General features: G+C 46.8%; 2 protein-coding genes across 2 annotated transcripts in view; both read right to left on the reverse strand.

Moving 5' to 3' along the window:
* Window positions 1-16,079, reverse strand: part of LOC120944301 (protein mono-ADP-ribosyltransferase PARP14-like) — a 575,277-nt gene that overhangs the window by 55,597 nt on the left and 503,601 nt on the right. The window lies entirely within an intron of this gene.
* The window catches only part of LOC120944300 (protein mono-ADP-ribosyltransferase PARP14-like), an 80,832-nt gene that overhangs the window by 6,751 nt on the left and 58,002 nt on the right, over window positions 1-16,079 (reverse strand). Inside the window, exons 12-16 of the mRNA XM_040358332.1 lie at window positions 13,594-13,773; window positions 11,433-11,660; window positions 7,829-8,431; window positions 3,679-3,821; window positions 1,959-2,133 (exon numbers count right to left, since the gene is read on the reverse strand). Coding sequence (XP_040214266.1) covers window positions 1,959-2,133; window positions 3,679-3,821; window positions 7,829-8,431; window positions 11,433-11,660; window positions 13,594-13,773 — 1,329 coding nt within the window. The remainder of the gene's footprint in view (window positions 1-1,958; window positions 2,134-3,678; window positions 3,822-7,828; window positions 8,432-11,432; window positions 11,661-13,593; window positions 13,774-16,079) is intronic.

The raw sequence follows: 16,079 nt of genomic DNA on the forward strand, positions 1-16,079 counted from the left end.
AGGGCCCGTTTTTTTTTTTTTTTTTGTGACTGTGGGAGGGGGGGCGGCGCCCGTGCGTCCCTATGGACGGGCTGCCACTGGTCACCAGTCTTGGAAATGAGAGAAAATCTGCCCAGCAGAGGCCCAGACAAAAACATGGAGGAGATATATTATGGAGTGTATATGAAGCAGGGGCGGTCCGTCTATAGAGGGCGCTGGAGCGCTGCCCCCTCTGGTGGCTCCGCACCGCCACTGAAATAACATACATTCCTGCATTGCATGTTATTGTTGCCGCTGCCGCTGGTCTATTCAGGTGGCCGGAACTTGAGCGCCGGCCACCTGAATAACGGCAGCTGGTTGGCTGTGCGGAAGTGCCTATCAGAGCCAGCGGCTCTCATAGGCTTTCCCAGTACAGCCCTCGGCTCCCGGATGTCTTATCCTCAGAATGTACAGGAATGTTCCTTGGATAAGACTGACGGCCGTCTCAGCCAATCAGGTTCACCGATTCTGGTTATCAGTAACTTGATTGGCTGAAGCGTCACCAAGGCGGGAGAAGACATCGAGGGACGTGGAAGAAGAAAGGTAAGTGCATTTTACAGGGCACAGCGGCGACAATGGGCACAGAGGCAGGTGGCATCCATGGCCACAGTGGCGACAATGGGCACAGTGGCCACAATTAAAGGGCACAGTGACATGCACAGTGGCAACAATGGGCACAGTGGCGACAATTAAAGGGCACAGTGGTGACAATTGGCACAGTGGCAACAATTGAGGGGCACAGTGGCTGTGTTTGATGGCATGGCACAGTGGTGACAATTGATGGCACAGTGGCTGTGTTTGATGGCATGGCACAGTGAATGCGTTTGATGGCATGACACAGTGGCTGCGTTTGATGGCATGGCACAGTGGCTGCGTTTGATGGCATGGCACAGTGGCTGCGTTTGATGGCATGGCACAGTGAATGCGTTTGATGGCATGACACAGTGAATGCGTTTGATGGCATGGCACAGTGGCTGCGTTTGATGGCATGGCACAGTGGCTGCGTTTGATGGCATGGCACAGTGGCTGCGTTTGATGGCATGGCACAGTGGCTGCGTTTGATGGCATGGCACAGTGGTGACAATTGATGGCACAGTGGCTGCATTTGATGGCATGGCACAGTGACTGTGTTTGATGGCATGGCACAGTGGCTGCGTTTGATGGCATGGCACAGTGACTGTGTTTGATGGCATGGCACAGTGGCTGCGTTTGATGGCATGGCACAGTGACTGCGTTTGATGGCATGGCACAGTGACTGCGTTTGATGGCATGGCACAGTGACTGCGTTTGATGGCATGGCACAGTGGTGACAATTGATGGCACAGTGGCTGCGTTTGATGGCATGGCACAGTGGCTGCGTTTGATGGCATGGCACAGTGACTGCGTTTGATGGCATGGCACAGTGGCTGCGTTTGATGGCATGGCACAGTGGCTGCGTTTGATGGCATAGTGGCTGCGTTTGATGGCACAGTGGCTGCATTTGATGGCATGGCGCAGTGGCTGCATTTGATGGCATGGCACAGTGGTGACAATTGATGGCACAGTGGCTGCGTTTGATGGGCACAGTGAGGCTGCAATTTTTTTTTTTTTTCCGTTTCCGCCCCCCCCAAAAAATTTTGAGCACCAGCCGCCACTGATATGAAGTTAGCTCCGGTGTTCAGTATGAAGTCAGCTACATAAGTTGTAATTGGCTGAAAACCGAGAGACAAAAATCAATGAATGAAGATCCCGAGTCCTCAGAACCTGCAGAAGATCCACAGGAAGGTCTTCTAGGGCTTGATCCAGGGAAAGTCCCCGACGGCTCGTGGCAACTCTCTGGATTATCAGTCTACCATCTAATTTCTTACTGATAATAATAGCCACGGATATTCTTTGTATTTATATTTGTAACCTTACAAAGTTGGCCAGTAATCTGTAATTGTTCCCCCAGAATCTCTCACCGTGTCTCCCGGCGTAGCTCCGGTTGAACCCGTTATGATTGACGTGTTGGATGGAGTTGAAGTCGGTCCCATGGAAAAGCTCTTTCTCATTGGTGGTGGATCCGTTCTTGGAGTCGATGTTCTGCTTCTTTATCTGGTAGTTGAGCCAGAGATCTCTGTTCTGTACTCGCAGAATCTGGGAGGACATACAAAGGCTCGGATTATACAATAGTTACATAGTAGGTGAGGTTAAAAAAAAAAAAAAAAAAGACACAAGTCCGTCAAGTCCAAGCTATGTGTGTGATGATAGGTCAGTGTTACATTGTATATCCCTGTATGTTGTGGTTGTTCAGGCACTTCTTAGCTAATAGATTTTAAAAACTATCGATGCCCCTCCCCCGCTGAGACCACCGCCTGTGGAAGGGAATTCCACATCCTTGCCGCTCTTACAGTAAAGAACCCTCTACGTAGTTTAAGATTAAACCTCTTTTCTTCTAATTTTAATGAGTGTCTTATAAAACTCCCTTCCGCAAAAAAGTTTTCTCCATATTGTGGGGTCACCAGTCCGGTATTTGTGAAATCATCTCTCCCCTCTCATCGTCTCTTCTCCAGAGAGAAAGTTCAGAGCTCCCAACCTTTCCTCATCACTAATATCCTCCATTCCTCCTCCAGACCCTTTATTAGCTTTGTTGTCCTTCTTTGTACTCGCTCCATTTCCAGTACATCCTTCCTGAGGACTGGTGCCCAGAACTGGACAGCATACTCCAGGTGCGGCCGGACCAGAGTCTTGTAGAGGGCAGAATTATCCTTTTATCTCTGGAGTTAATCCCCTTTTATTGCCAATATTCTGTTTGCTTTGTTAGCAGAAGCTTGGCATTGCTGAGCCTCTCATCTACTAGGACCCCCAGGTCCTTTTCCACCCTAGATCCCCCAGAGCTCCTCCCTCCCCCATACCTGAGCTCCTCCCTCCCCCATACCTGAGCCTCTCATCTACTAGGACCCCCAGGTCCTTCTCCATCGTAGATTCCCCCAGAGCTCCTCCCTCCCCCATTGCTGAGCCTCTCATCTACTAGGACCCCCAGGTCCTTCATCGTAGACTCCCCCAGAGCTCCTCCCTCCCCCATTGCTGAGCCTCTCATCTACTAGGACCCCCAGGTCCTTCTCCATCCTAGATCCCCCCAGAGGTTCTCCCCCCAGTGTATAGATTGCATTCAGATTTTTGCCACCCAAATGCATTATCTTAAATTTTTCTACATTGAACCTCATTTGCCATGTAGTTGCCCCCCCCCCCCCATTAACATGTTTAGATCTCTTTGCAAGGATACTAGTATCGGTATCGGGACAACCCTACATGCTGTGTTGTGAAACATATAACCTTGATATGGATGGTCCAATTTCCTTTTTTTACTTTTGTAATAATAAAATCTTCAAATTTTATTGATACTGTAATTGTGTCTTTATACTGTTTCCACTTTTACCACTGGAAAAATCCCAGGCTTTGTTACCCCCCTTCACCCATTCTGTGCTCTTGTGTTGTTACCTTGTGACCCTGCTTCTCCAGGTAAGTCAAACACCTTTCCCTGGTGGCACGGAGGGTCCACTTGCTCCATAACACATACTAACATGGCCCTGGAGACTGGTGCTGAGTATGTCCAGTCCCCACACCATGGGCAGACCACCATCACTCCCACCCAGAATTCTATCACCGACATCATTCACCACAATGTATCGGAGACGTTACCTTCAGTATTTGGTTTCTGCAGGTTCTCTGGACTTTCTGCTGTACAGCGGAGAATTCAGGGGTTCCTGGACTGACATCCACCTCCATCACAAGAGTCCCACCCATCGTCTTCCAGTGTGACGGTAATTTATGGGAATCCCCCTCTGAAAAATAAGATGTGGAGTCATGACCCGAAGAGAAACCCGACAAGTAAAACGTACAGTAGGTGCACAACCTCCCATAGACAGCCTGCTATTAGCTATAGAGAATTTGCCCATTGCCTGCCGTCGATCATCAATTTTCTTCTGCCTTGGTTAATTACTGAGGGTGTTATACCAGAGATGTGAGCAGAGGAGAAATATTTGAGACAACCTGCTCGAAAGGTTCTTCCATGCCAATCTGCTGCCTGGAGAGGATGTCACTGTGAGGGGGAACTCATCTTCTTGGGGCTCGAGTCAAGGCCCTAAGAATCTTAGCCGATTCCTTTCTGATCTGACTTTTTTTATGAAAAGGTAAGTAAAACCTTGGACAGAGGGGTGGCTGAGGATGTGGTATACTTGGACAGAGGGTGGCTGTGGACGTGGCATACTTGGACGAAGGGGTGGCTGTGGATGTGGCATACTTGGACAGAGGGGTGGCAGTGGACGTGGTATACTTGGACTAAGGGGTGGCAGTGGGCGTGGTATACTTGGACAGAGGGGTGGAGGTGGACGTGGTATACTTGGACAGGGGCGGAGGTTATCAGTGGTGTACCCCAAGGGTCAGTGTTATCAGTGGTGTACCCCAAGGGTCAGTGTTATCAGTGGTGTACCCCAAGGGTCAGTGTTATCAGTGGTGTACCCCAAGGTTTGGTGTCGGGACCCTTACTTCTTAATCTATTTATAAATGATATAGGGTCTGGGATTTCAGCCTTTGGGCTCGGTTCACACTGGATGCCGATGTGGCTCTCAGAAGGGCTCCTGTGCGTCCCGGTTTACCGTCTTAGGTCTGATTTCAGCCTGCATTTTGGGCTGAATTCGGACCTGAAATTGAGAATTGAATGCAGGGATCCCACATCCAATTCGCAAAAATGTGAACCTAGCCTTACAGATGACACCAAGCTATGCAGTGGAATAACGTCCTTACAGGATGTCTCCAACTTACAAGCCAACCTCAATGCACTTTTTAATTGGGCAATTAAGTGGCAAATGAGGTTTAATGTTGATAAATGTAAAGTTCTGCACTTGGGGGCTAAGAATATGCATCATACATACTAGGGGGAATACAATTGGGGGGATCCATAGTGGAGAAGGATCTGGGGGCGATCCGTAGTAGAGAAGGATCTGGGGGGATTCGTAGTGGAGAAGGATCTGGGGGGATCCATAGTAGAGAAGGATCTGGGGGGATCCATAGTAGAGAAGGATCTGGGGGGATCCATAGTAGAGAAGGATCTGGGGGGGTCCGTAGTGGAGAAGGATCTGGGGGGATCCGTAGTAGAGAAGGATCTGGGGGATCCGTAGTGGAGAAGGATCTGGGGGATCCGTAGTGGAGAAGGATCTTTGGGATCTGTAGTGGAGAAGGATCTGGGGGGATCCGTAGTGGAGAAGGATCTGGGGGGATCCGTAGTGGAGAAGGATCTGGGGCAATCATAGTGGAGAAGGATCTGGGGGGAATCAGTGGTGGAGAAGTATCTGGGGGATCTGTAGTGAAGGATCTAGGGAGGATCCGTAGTGGAGAAGGATCTGGGGGGATCCGTAGTGGAGAAGGATCTGGGGGTCTTGGTAGATCATAATCTCAATAATAACATGCAATGCCAAGCTGTGGTCTCCAAAGCGAGGAAAGTCCTTTCTTGTATAGAGAGGGATGGACTCCAGAGAGAGAGAATCATCTGTACAAATCATTAGTAAGACCTCATCTGGAATATGCAGTTCAGTTTTGGGCTCCAGTTCTCTAAAAGGATATCAGGGAACTGGAGAAAGTGCAGAGAAGGGCAACCAAACTGATAAGAGGCATGGAGGAGCTCAGCTATGAGGAGAGATTAGAGGAACTCTGATTTCCTCTCAGGGAATCAGGAAGGATCCCCCCCCTTGCTACAGCAAATTAGATCATGCTTCCCTGTTTGTTTGTTTTTTGACCTTCCTCTGGATCAACTGTGAGTATTGGATTGGGTATATAGGATTGATTTTTTTTTCTATTTTATTGGTTGAACTAGATGGACTTTTTTCAGGCAGAGTAACGATGTAACTTGACCTGTGTTAGGGGCTGGAGGACCAGGAAGACGGCTGCCGGCTGAAGAATCTTCAGTGGAGTCCACTATGCAGAAGGAGGTCCAAGAGAGCTTGGGTTACCCTGCTGCCGAGTGGTCATTTAATGGAGGCCTCATTACTCAGCCCTTAAAAGGTACCTGTGTCTGATTGCACAGGGTCATATGATCAATAGATATTGACAGCCTACTGCTAGATTATTAGGGCCAACAATAGCCACTTCTAAATGATCCAGTGTCATTGGGAAAGTACCATTGATATAAATAGACCAATAGCTGCTCTTAGAGGAACGATTGGTTACTAGGAGGCCAAGACATCAAGACCACCATCACCATATTACTGGTTGGTTGCTACTCAACCACCATCCATGACCATTGACGACAAAGAAAAGTCTGGGATATTTTGCGTTTTTTTAAGTGTTCTCTACCTCTAATCCTCTCTCCACGGGTGGTTGAGCAAATCAACTTCAGAAAGAGTAAAGTGACAGAAACCTAATCATCTCCCTTGGTGTAAACAAGAAATTTTTGGGGACAAGAGGTCACAAGCCTCTAGGTAGATAGGAAATTACTGATATAAAGAGTAGAAATGTTATTACAATGATAAAAAAAACATAAGAACAGTTATACATTCATATAAAAAAAATAAAATCACTTGAGGCATAAAGAACTGACGCTACCACTCTCAACACGTTTCGCTCGGTAGAGCTTCCTCAGGCGAATCCGGTGTGGAGTTTATGCTATAGACAACAAGAAAATGAAATGAATGCTCATGTTGATATTTGGTTTACACAAAAACACGTGAAAAAAGATAAGTTGGCATATATAGCGTATGCAGGTATATTAAAGATGTATACAAAATCTTAGAGACATAGAGAAAGACCTTTTATTCAAGATTTTATATACAACTTTAATATACCTGCATACGCTATATATGCCAACTTATCTATTTTCACATGTTTTTGTGTAAACCAAATATCAACATGAGCATTCATTTCATTTCTTGTTGTCTATAGCAGTGGTCTCCAAACTGCGGCCCTAGGGCCGGATGCGGCCCTTTGAGTACTATCCCTCCCAATGATATGAGACACTATTCTGCCATCTGACACTGACAATGGAGCACCATTTCTCCCACTGACACCACTAATGGGGCACTACTCCTCCCTATGACACCAGCAATGGGACACTATTCCTCCCCTAATACCAGATGTTTACTCCCACTGATGTCAGGAAAGTTTTCACTCCCGCTGGCCAAAGTACGGCCTTCCAAGAGTCTGAAGGACAATAAACCGGCCCTTTGTTCAGAATGTTTGGAGACCCCTGGTCTAAAGCATAAACTCCACACCGGAATCACCTGAGGAAGCTCTACCGAGCGAAACATGTTGAGAGTGGTAGTGTCAGTTCTTTATGCCTCAAGTGATTTTTTTGATATGAATGTATGACTGTTCTTATCATTGTAATAAAATGTCTACTTTTTATATGCTGTAGTAGTAATTTCCTATCTACCTATAACACCTATAAAGTCCCGAGGCTTGTGACCTCTTGTCCCCAAAAATGTCTTGTTTATTCATATATTGGGACGTGGTTTTCGCTATTTGATCTCTCCGTTTTACTCTCTTTAAAATCTCCCTTGGTGAGTTGGGTGCAGATATAGGCAATCCCTACTAGTAAAGGGAGAGCCCATGACAATCCGGGATCTCCTGTGGAAGTAACGCTACAGCCGTCTTGGTTGAGGTGACTCTTCCCAGCAATGGCAGATGTAGTTTTTAGTTGATTTTATAAAATACAATGGAAGAATTAACACAGAATTTACTTTTGGAAGGTGCTGCACCCAATAGATCATATCTATCTTGGTCATTTCTGATCCTTCTCCCACCAGATGAAGCCCATTGCTGTGGAATCTGTTGGTGCCATTAAACAATAAAGCATTACCATGTTTCAGAACACGTTGGATCTGAATTTGGTTCCCACGCTGGTCTGTGGCCGTTTCTCCTTGTACGCTGACAGTATATTGGTTTCCTCGGATCTGGATTGTGATCTGGGCCTTCTTGTCATTTTTTGCCTCTTCCAGCTCCAGGTTGGTCATCTTGTCGAAGGGAATCATAGTTCCTCCATTGTCATATCTCCATTCCACCAGTTTCCCGGTGAACTCCGCTGCCCGCTCCCGGTTCTTCCTGTCTTTTACCCGGTTTACAATCTTTTCGATCTCCCCGGACACAGGTAGGACGTCCCGGGTGAGGCCCACAATCCGGATGGAGGGGTCGGGTGGTTTGTAGATGATAGAGACCTGAAACTTTTTCTGGAGGTCGGAGATCTTCCGCACCTCGGCTTCTTCTAATTCGGAGATACATTCCTCTGTGATCACCTTCTCTGCCTGCTCGCTGTCGATCATCTTGTGTAGCCAATCCTTCGTCTTCTCCACGCTCTTTTTATCTTCGGCACACAAGCTGAACACCACGGGCTCAATGCCGTCCATCAACTGGAAGGCGGTGAGCTTCTGAACTCGCTTCGGGGCTTTTGGTGGCGTAAACCGTTCTAAAGGAGGAAAAAAAGAGACAATGGCGTCACAGACTGCTCTATAAAGTGGAAATATAAAATTGTGAACAATTAGTTTATGAACGGGATGTAGACCAGGATTGGGGGACATGGATTTCAGCAGAGGAACTCTGAGGATGTCGTGTATAAACATAATTTAATGCTTCAATGATAAAAGTAGATGTAAACCCAATCACTGAGAGACCAGACTGTGCTCCTGCGTTTGTTTTATTTTATTGTTGGCATTTAATGGTATGGCAATTGTATAATTATAAGGAATCTGAATACAGTGGAAGCTCGGATTACGAGGATAAGCCATTCCAGGAGAATGCTTGTAATCCAAAGTACTCGCCTATCAAAGCGAGTTTCCCCATTGAAGTCAATGGAAACGAAAATAATTTGTTCCGCATTGACTTCAATGGCATGCAATACCGCATGCAGCCAGAGGCGGGGGGGGGGCGCCGGAGAGCCTCGGAAACGTCCGAAAAGGCCAGAGGACACGTCGGCTGACCTCGGCAAACCTCGGAAAGACTTTGTTCCTGAGATTTGCCTGTTTGGCTCTGGCATCCCCCCCCCCCCACCTCAGGCCTAACGCGGTACTGCACACCGCTTTGGCCTGAATCGTGCTTGTTTTGCGAGACAGCGCTAGCAAACCGGGTTCCAATTAAAAAAAAAAAAAACAGGGCTCATATTGTGAAACGCTCTTTAGCCGCGTTACTCACAATCCGAGGTTCCACTCTATTGGACTTCCATGATAACCTTGAGTTGCGATAGTGTTAAGTGAGTTTACAATTGAAGCGACATGCCATGATATTCAATTTTGAATGCAAGTTTATCCCAATGATAGATTTTTGCAAAATCAACGCGTTTCTGGGACTGTAACTCCTTCATCGGGGCTGAAGAGAATTATGCGAAGATACTGTAACATGGAGTGTAAAGTCTGTATATTGTTGGGAGTTAGTAGTTGACTCCGGCTCATTACTGACTCTGCATGCACTGTATCTTCTTTATTCTCTTAAGAGAGAAGAATGGGAATTATTTTTTTCCCAGATTCATACTTACCTGGGTGCAGGGCTTTTTTTCAGAGGGAACTTGGAGGAACTCCGTTCCACCACCTCTGGCTCAGACCCTTGGGGTGGGGGCTGCTCACCACAATCACTTGTAAACACAGAAGGTCTGCACTCTGTGTGTAACCCCCCCCCCCCCCCCCTGAACTCTGCACTCTGTATGTAATGCAATCCTGGTATTTAATGCCCCTTTAAGACCCTCCTACTGTTTGTCAAATTTGACTAACCACACCCACTATTTGATGAGATTTGGAGGGTGTGTGTAGGGGAGGGGTTTTGGGGGGTCGTGGCCTCTGCACTGAGAACCGAGCCATCGAACATCGCCGATGGCTCGGTTTTCTCGGCTCTCCGAGCAGAGAGCTACTGCCTGTGAGTCAGCGACTCTCCTGCTCTGCTCCCCCACGCTCATTGGAGCGCGGAGCTGTGGAGGGGGCGGGGGAGCGGCTCGCTGAGAAGCTAAGACGGACATCAGTCCAGGCACCTGGCGGATCCAGACTACCCAGAGTCGCGATGACGCGGTGCCTGGACCGATCTGTGTGACGTCAGCAGAGAGCGGATTTCAGACCGCTCTTTGCTGAAAACGGGTAACAGGAGTGCAAAACTGATTGCCCTCCTTTGACCCGTAGGCAAAGCCCAGCCAAAACGAGATCAGGCTGGACTTTTCCTTTAAAGAAGAAATCTCGCCATACACATCATATCTTCTCTTCACCCTTCCCCTTAGGGGACAACGTGCATGCAGTGTTTTGATAGGTGCTGTGTATCCTGATCTAGCATGGTTGACAGCACGCCCCTCCTCCCCCTACCGCTGTTTGACCACACTGCTCTGTAGGAGATGATCAATTAGTTTGCATTGATTTACAGCACTTGTCCCTGGCACAAGGGGCTTACCGGATACCAATGCCATTAAAGTACTTGCCAGGAAACCCTCTACACTAAGGCACACTCACAGCAAGGGGGCAGGAGCAGCAGAGTAGTCTAGAGCAAAGATAATGATGTGAGTGCCCTCGAAAGGCGTGTCTGAGATGATCGGTGACAGCATTGGGGGTGGGAGTGACAGAGCACACTACATCGATGACGTCATCAGTGCGTCCAAGGTGCATGACAGCAGAAGGGGCAGGAACAACACAGCAGACAAGATCAGTGATGTTAACATCCACCTTACTAAAAAGCATGCCAAGATGTGCGGTGACAGCAGTGGGGTCTGGACGGAGTAGACTCGATTTGGCATCAGTCTATCTGACAAATGCCCTTGAAATGCGTAGGGACAGCAGACAGGGAGGGAGCGATGGAGCACAGTAGACCAGTGATGATGACATCAGCGCACCCGACAGGTGTAGCCAAGATGCATGTTGACAGTAGAGGGGGCAGGAGCAACAAAGCAGATGAGATCAGTGAGAATGATGTCAGGAGCCCCAAGAGATCTGCCTGAAATGCATTGTGACAGCAGAATGGGGGGGGGGATGTCAGGGTAGACTCCATCAATGATGGTGATAACAGTGCACCTGACAGGCAAGTCTCAGGAGAACAGTCACAGAAGAGGGGGCGGGAGAAACAGAGCTCTGCTTGATTTATCACTTAGGAAGACCCACAAATTGGGCTTCTGGCAGGGAAGAAGCCGACAACCAGTAATAGCACACTTCAACATTCAGAGATAAGCATTTCCACATTAATCACCAGACCAGCAATTAAGTTTTCATTGCTCATGAGACTTGTTTTTTAGGCCCTGATGAAGGGGTGGGGTTACAGCCCCCTAAAATGATTTGGATTTGCAAACAATCGATCATTGGAATTTGAATATGGACTTGAATATCAGTCCACAGCATATCAACTGGTCGCTCTTCCAGGATTTTAGGATCCTGAGCTTCTTCTACATACAGAAATGTTTCTTCCCCTTTCTTATTCAGTTGGCCGTCCTGAACTCACACGACACTCACCGGTGACTCCACTAAAGAATCCACCGATTTTAGTGAAGAAGGATCTGGTTTCGGGAAGGGCGCTCCCCTCTCTCTTCTTCATGCTCATGTAGAAATCGTTCAGCATATGTTGCTGGAATAGAACCACTTTCACCGTCTGCAGAGAACGGACTGATTTAGTTTTGATGAAGTCCACCAAACCATCGAGGATCGAATCGGCCACTTTGGAGGCAGATAATCCCCCCGCACCTGTATCAACCAGACAAAATGTTTAACAAATATATCTACTGATCACAAAAATGTACTTTTCCTTCATTAAATATAATGGTAAAAAAACATTAATCAGAGGAACCTGACCTCAAGAGGCTCTACTATGGAATAATTAGAGATGGTGAGGACCCCTCATAATGGGCACAGTGGGTGTACAGACCAAGGAATTCAGCACAGGGATGGTGGGAACCCCTCATAATGGGCACAGTGGGTGTACAGACCAAGGAACTCAGCACAAGGATGGTGGGAACCCCTCATAATGGGCACAGCGGGTGTACAGACCCAGAAACTCAGCACAGGGATGGTGGGAACCCCTCATAATGAGCACAGCGGGTGTACAGACCCGGGAACTCAGCACAGGGATGGTGGGAACCCCTCATAATGGGCACAGTGGGTGTACAGACCAAGGAACTCAGCACAGGGATGGTGGGAACCCCTCATAATGGGCACAGCGGGTGTACAGACCCAGGAACTCAGCACAGGGATGGTGGGAACTTCTCATAATGGGGCACAGCGGGTGTACAGACCAAGGAACTCAGCACAGGGATAGTGGGAACCCCTCATAATGGGCACAGCAGGTGTACAGACCCAGGAACTCAGTACAAGGATGGTGGGAACCCCTCATAATGGGCATAGCAGGTGTACGGGCCCTGGAATTTTTTGCAGGAATGGGGGGAACTTCTCATAATGAGACTAGATGGCATGTAGGCCTTTGTTTGGCATTCCACCATTTACTGTGTGATGGATCAGGTAAAAATGCCCATTTTCTATTCATCTTTATTTTTATACTATAATGTCTATAGTGTTCTTTGTATATAAACTGCTTTTATATTCCTTGCTCAAAATGGCCACTAGTAGCACCCCCCTCCCATCGAGTGAAGAATGTGTAACAAACATGGCGCCTCCGACCAGGACTACGCCCGACCTGGCGCACAGATCCTGGAGGAAGTTCATCTTACATGGACATAACCAATCAGAAACTACTAATACCTAGATAAACATTATGCCAACAATACATATGCTCACCGCCTTAGTAGCTCGCCTATAAAACCCCTATGCATCCGAAAGCAAATAAAGAAGTAACACATACATTGAGCACGGCTCCAGTGTGTTTTTTTTTCTCTTGTGAATGCACCCAACTCCACAAAAATGGCGCCTCCGACCAGGTTTAATCAGGACGGGGGCAGATACTCACCAGACGATTGGTCTGATCCAAAACAGCTGGCGCCCCACGTTGGGCGCCAGCTGTTTTGGATCAGACCAATCGTTTGGCGAGAATCTGCCCCCTGATTAAACCTAGTCGGAGGCACCATGTTTGTTTCACATTCTTCACTCGATGGGAGGGGGGGGTGCTACTAGCGGCCATTTTGAGCAAGGAATATAAAAGAAGTTTATATACAAAGAATAATATAGACTTTATAGTATAAAGAAAATGGGCATTTTACCTGATCCATCACAGCCGAACACTGAAATAAAAGTTCTGTCTGCACTAATTCCATTACCCTAAGACCAACGTCACATTTGCAATCCTGATGTCAAGCTGGAGGACACATCACAGGAGAACATTACAGCAGGTGGAAAACAAACGTCAAAGTTGAAGTAAATCCAAGTCAGGTCTGTAGACGAGACTTTATAAATCTTTACTTAAAAAAAAACTCTAACTTGCCAGACAGAAAAGCTTTATTCTGTTCACTGACAGAGGGACATGCCCAGTAAAACGTATAGTCCTTTTATCTTACAGATGCCGGGAATGGAGTTGGGTGCTGAGATAATGCGCAGTGCACAAGTGTAGGAGTTACATCATCGGTGCCTGCCCAATGGGCGTAAAGCAAGACAAAGGTGGACCCCATAGGAAGAGGAAGAATATATGGCACCATACATGGCAGAACTGTCTGTGATGCCTTCATCGTACCTGTTCCCAGAGCCGGGAAGGTGATAGAGGAGACTTGATTCTTCTCACACGTCTTGAGGGCATCCAGGACAATTTTCTTGGTGGATGCCGGATTCTGTGGTCCTATCACATGGAGAATCAGTTTACACTGTCTGAGGAGTCCGGGCCCGGTAATGACGTATCCCTTATGAGGTTGGGAACCTGTCAGGAATGAAAACGTATTAAAAAAAAAAAAAAGAAGTAGCTATAGAGTATACAACCCAAAACGATTGCCAATATGTCTGTGTTCATAACTTCTCCAAGCCACATCTTCAGTTTCAGGAAGACACCCCAACATTTATATCCATTCCTTAAAGTGGTTATAAACCCTCAGAGACAACTAAATCTGTTCATATAGTAGATAACACAGGCAGCTGATCATTGCCTGTGAAAGTGTACTTACTGCTGTTATTTACTCGTAGATGACGTCATGCGCGATTGCGCAGAATGCTCTTTCATTAACGGCACCTAAAGTGCGCCGTTTCTGTATTAACTGCATGTCGGGAAATGACTGTGAACGAGCTTCCCCTCTGAACGGCACAGAGGAGAAGTCTTGCGATGCTGCACCGATTCTCTTCTTCCTGATACTCCCCCTTGTGACTGAATATGACTGTAACGGAATGGCCCGTGACACCCAGAGACTTTTGAAGGATGCGGGGTACTCCTGTGCCAGCTTCACTAATGACTCTTGGGTCTAGGGTCATTCTATGTCCCTTTTGGGCATAGGATGACTGAGAACTGATATCTCGGATTACATGAGATGGGACAGTAATGATAATTCATGTACTGCAGGATCTTGACATATTACAGGTTGTTAATTCTGTCCACAACAGGTCAATAAGAGAGTGTCTCCTTCAATGCTTAACATAGACTGTTGAGATGCTAATTAAGTCCCCCTGGCTGTAGTTGGGGCTTGCTGTGATTGCATTCTGTGTCCATTGTGCTAATTACGTCTGCTTCTAAGGTCTTCCATTGTGTGATGCTAATGACACTGTTTTGTGTGAAAAGTCTATTGATGATAAGATGTGGAATGTGACTTGTCAACTGTAGTAATTACCTCCTCTAAATGCGGAAACCAGGCTGTCTGGATAATGATTAGTAATTAGCCCATCTGAATGTGTATTGAAGACCCATTGTGTGATGTTTTGGGTGGAGAGTTTCATTGTCCCTGTGCTTACTGAAGCATGCTTGTAACTGTATAAAAACATGAGAGCTAACCATTAAAGCTTCATTCGGTTGGAACCAGAAACAGAGCTTGTGTCTCATCTTACTGGGGAATGGAATGGGTCCTATCGGCTGGATTGTCGGATAAGCTGTCTTGGGGCGATGGAATGGAATATCGTAAACGGTGGTGACCATTACAAAGACGTCACACAGTTCGAGGCTTGGTTATGGCGCTACGGCACATGCGCGTGATTTCCTAAGGGAAACAGAGTAAGGGCGGAAGTGACGTACGGAACAGATTCAGCAAACAGCACTAACAATGGCGCGGCCAATACCCGGAAATGAAGAGATGGCAAATACCCTAAATAAGGTATTTCTAGACCTCGTTTAGGGCCGATTTCAATAGATTATCCCTTTTAATGAGTTACTGAAAGTTAAAAGTGAAATAAAAAATTGTCCGGGGTTTACTTCTTTAAGACACGTTTATCTAATCATCATGGAATGCGTCAAAGCAGATGCTGATAGTCCAAGAACAGGATGGAAGGTGGGAAGGTTGTGGAACCCCCTTAGTGTCAGGGAGCCTGCAGAGGTGTTAACCCCTTTGGATTTCCATGGCTGAAGGTGCGTTCGGTTCGCACCAGAACCTTCGAACGGACCGAACGTTCGCGCAAACATTTAGAACCCCCGTTGACGTCTATGGGACTCGAACGTTCGAATTCAAAAGTGCTCATTTTAAAGCCCAATATTCAAGTTATTGTCAGAAAACGTCTTTGAGAACCCGGGTCTTGCCCCAGGGAACATGTATCAATGGAAAAAAAAGTTTTAAAAACGGTCGTTTTTTCTGGAGCAGCGATTTTAATGATGCTTAAAGTGAAAAATTCCTTTAAATATACTACCTGCTGGGTGTCTATAGTAGTGTTTAGAACTGTCCCTGCACAAAATGAGATTACTGTAAGAAAAAATGAATTTAATACTGCTTGCGGCTTTAATGTAATATCTGGTCCCTGCAATATGGATGTAAATGTGCAAAATGTGTAAAAGTGCAGTACTGGTACACACCAAGTAATATTAGGTGCAAACTACAGAGCACAAGTGCAGTACTGGTACACACAAAGTAGCTTTAGGTGCAAACTACAGAGCACAAGTGCAGTACTGGTACACACAAAGTAGCTTTAGGTGCAAACTACAGAGCACAAGTGCAGTACTGGTACACACAAAGTAACTTTAGGTGCAAACTAACAATACACCACGTGAGAATACTGCAGCTAGCACAATCAACTGATAGACAGTAAATTAGGACAGGA

The sequence above is a fragment of the Rana temporaria genome, chromosome 6 (assembly GCF_905171775.1).
Source record: "Rana temporaria chromosome 6, aRanTem1.1, whole genome shotgun sequence".
Taxonomy (NCBI): domain Eukaryota; kingdom Metazoa; phylum Chordata; class Amphibia; order Anura; family Ranidae; genus Rana; species Rana temporaria.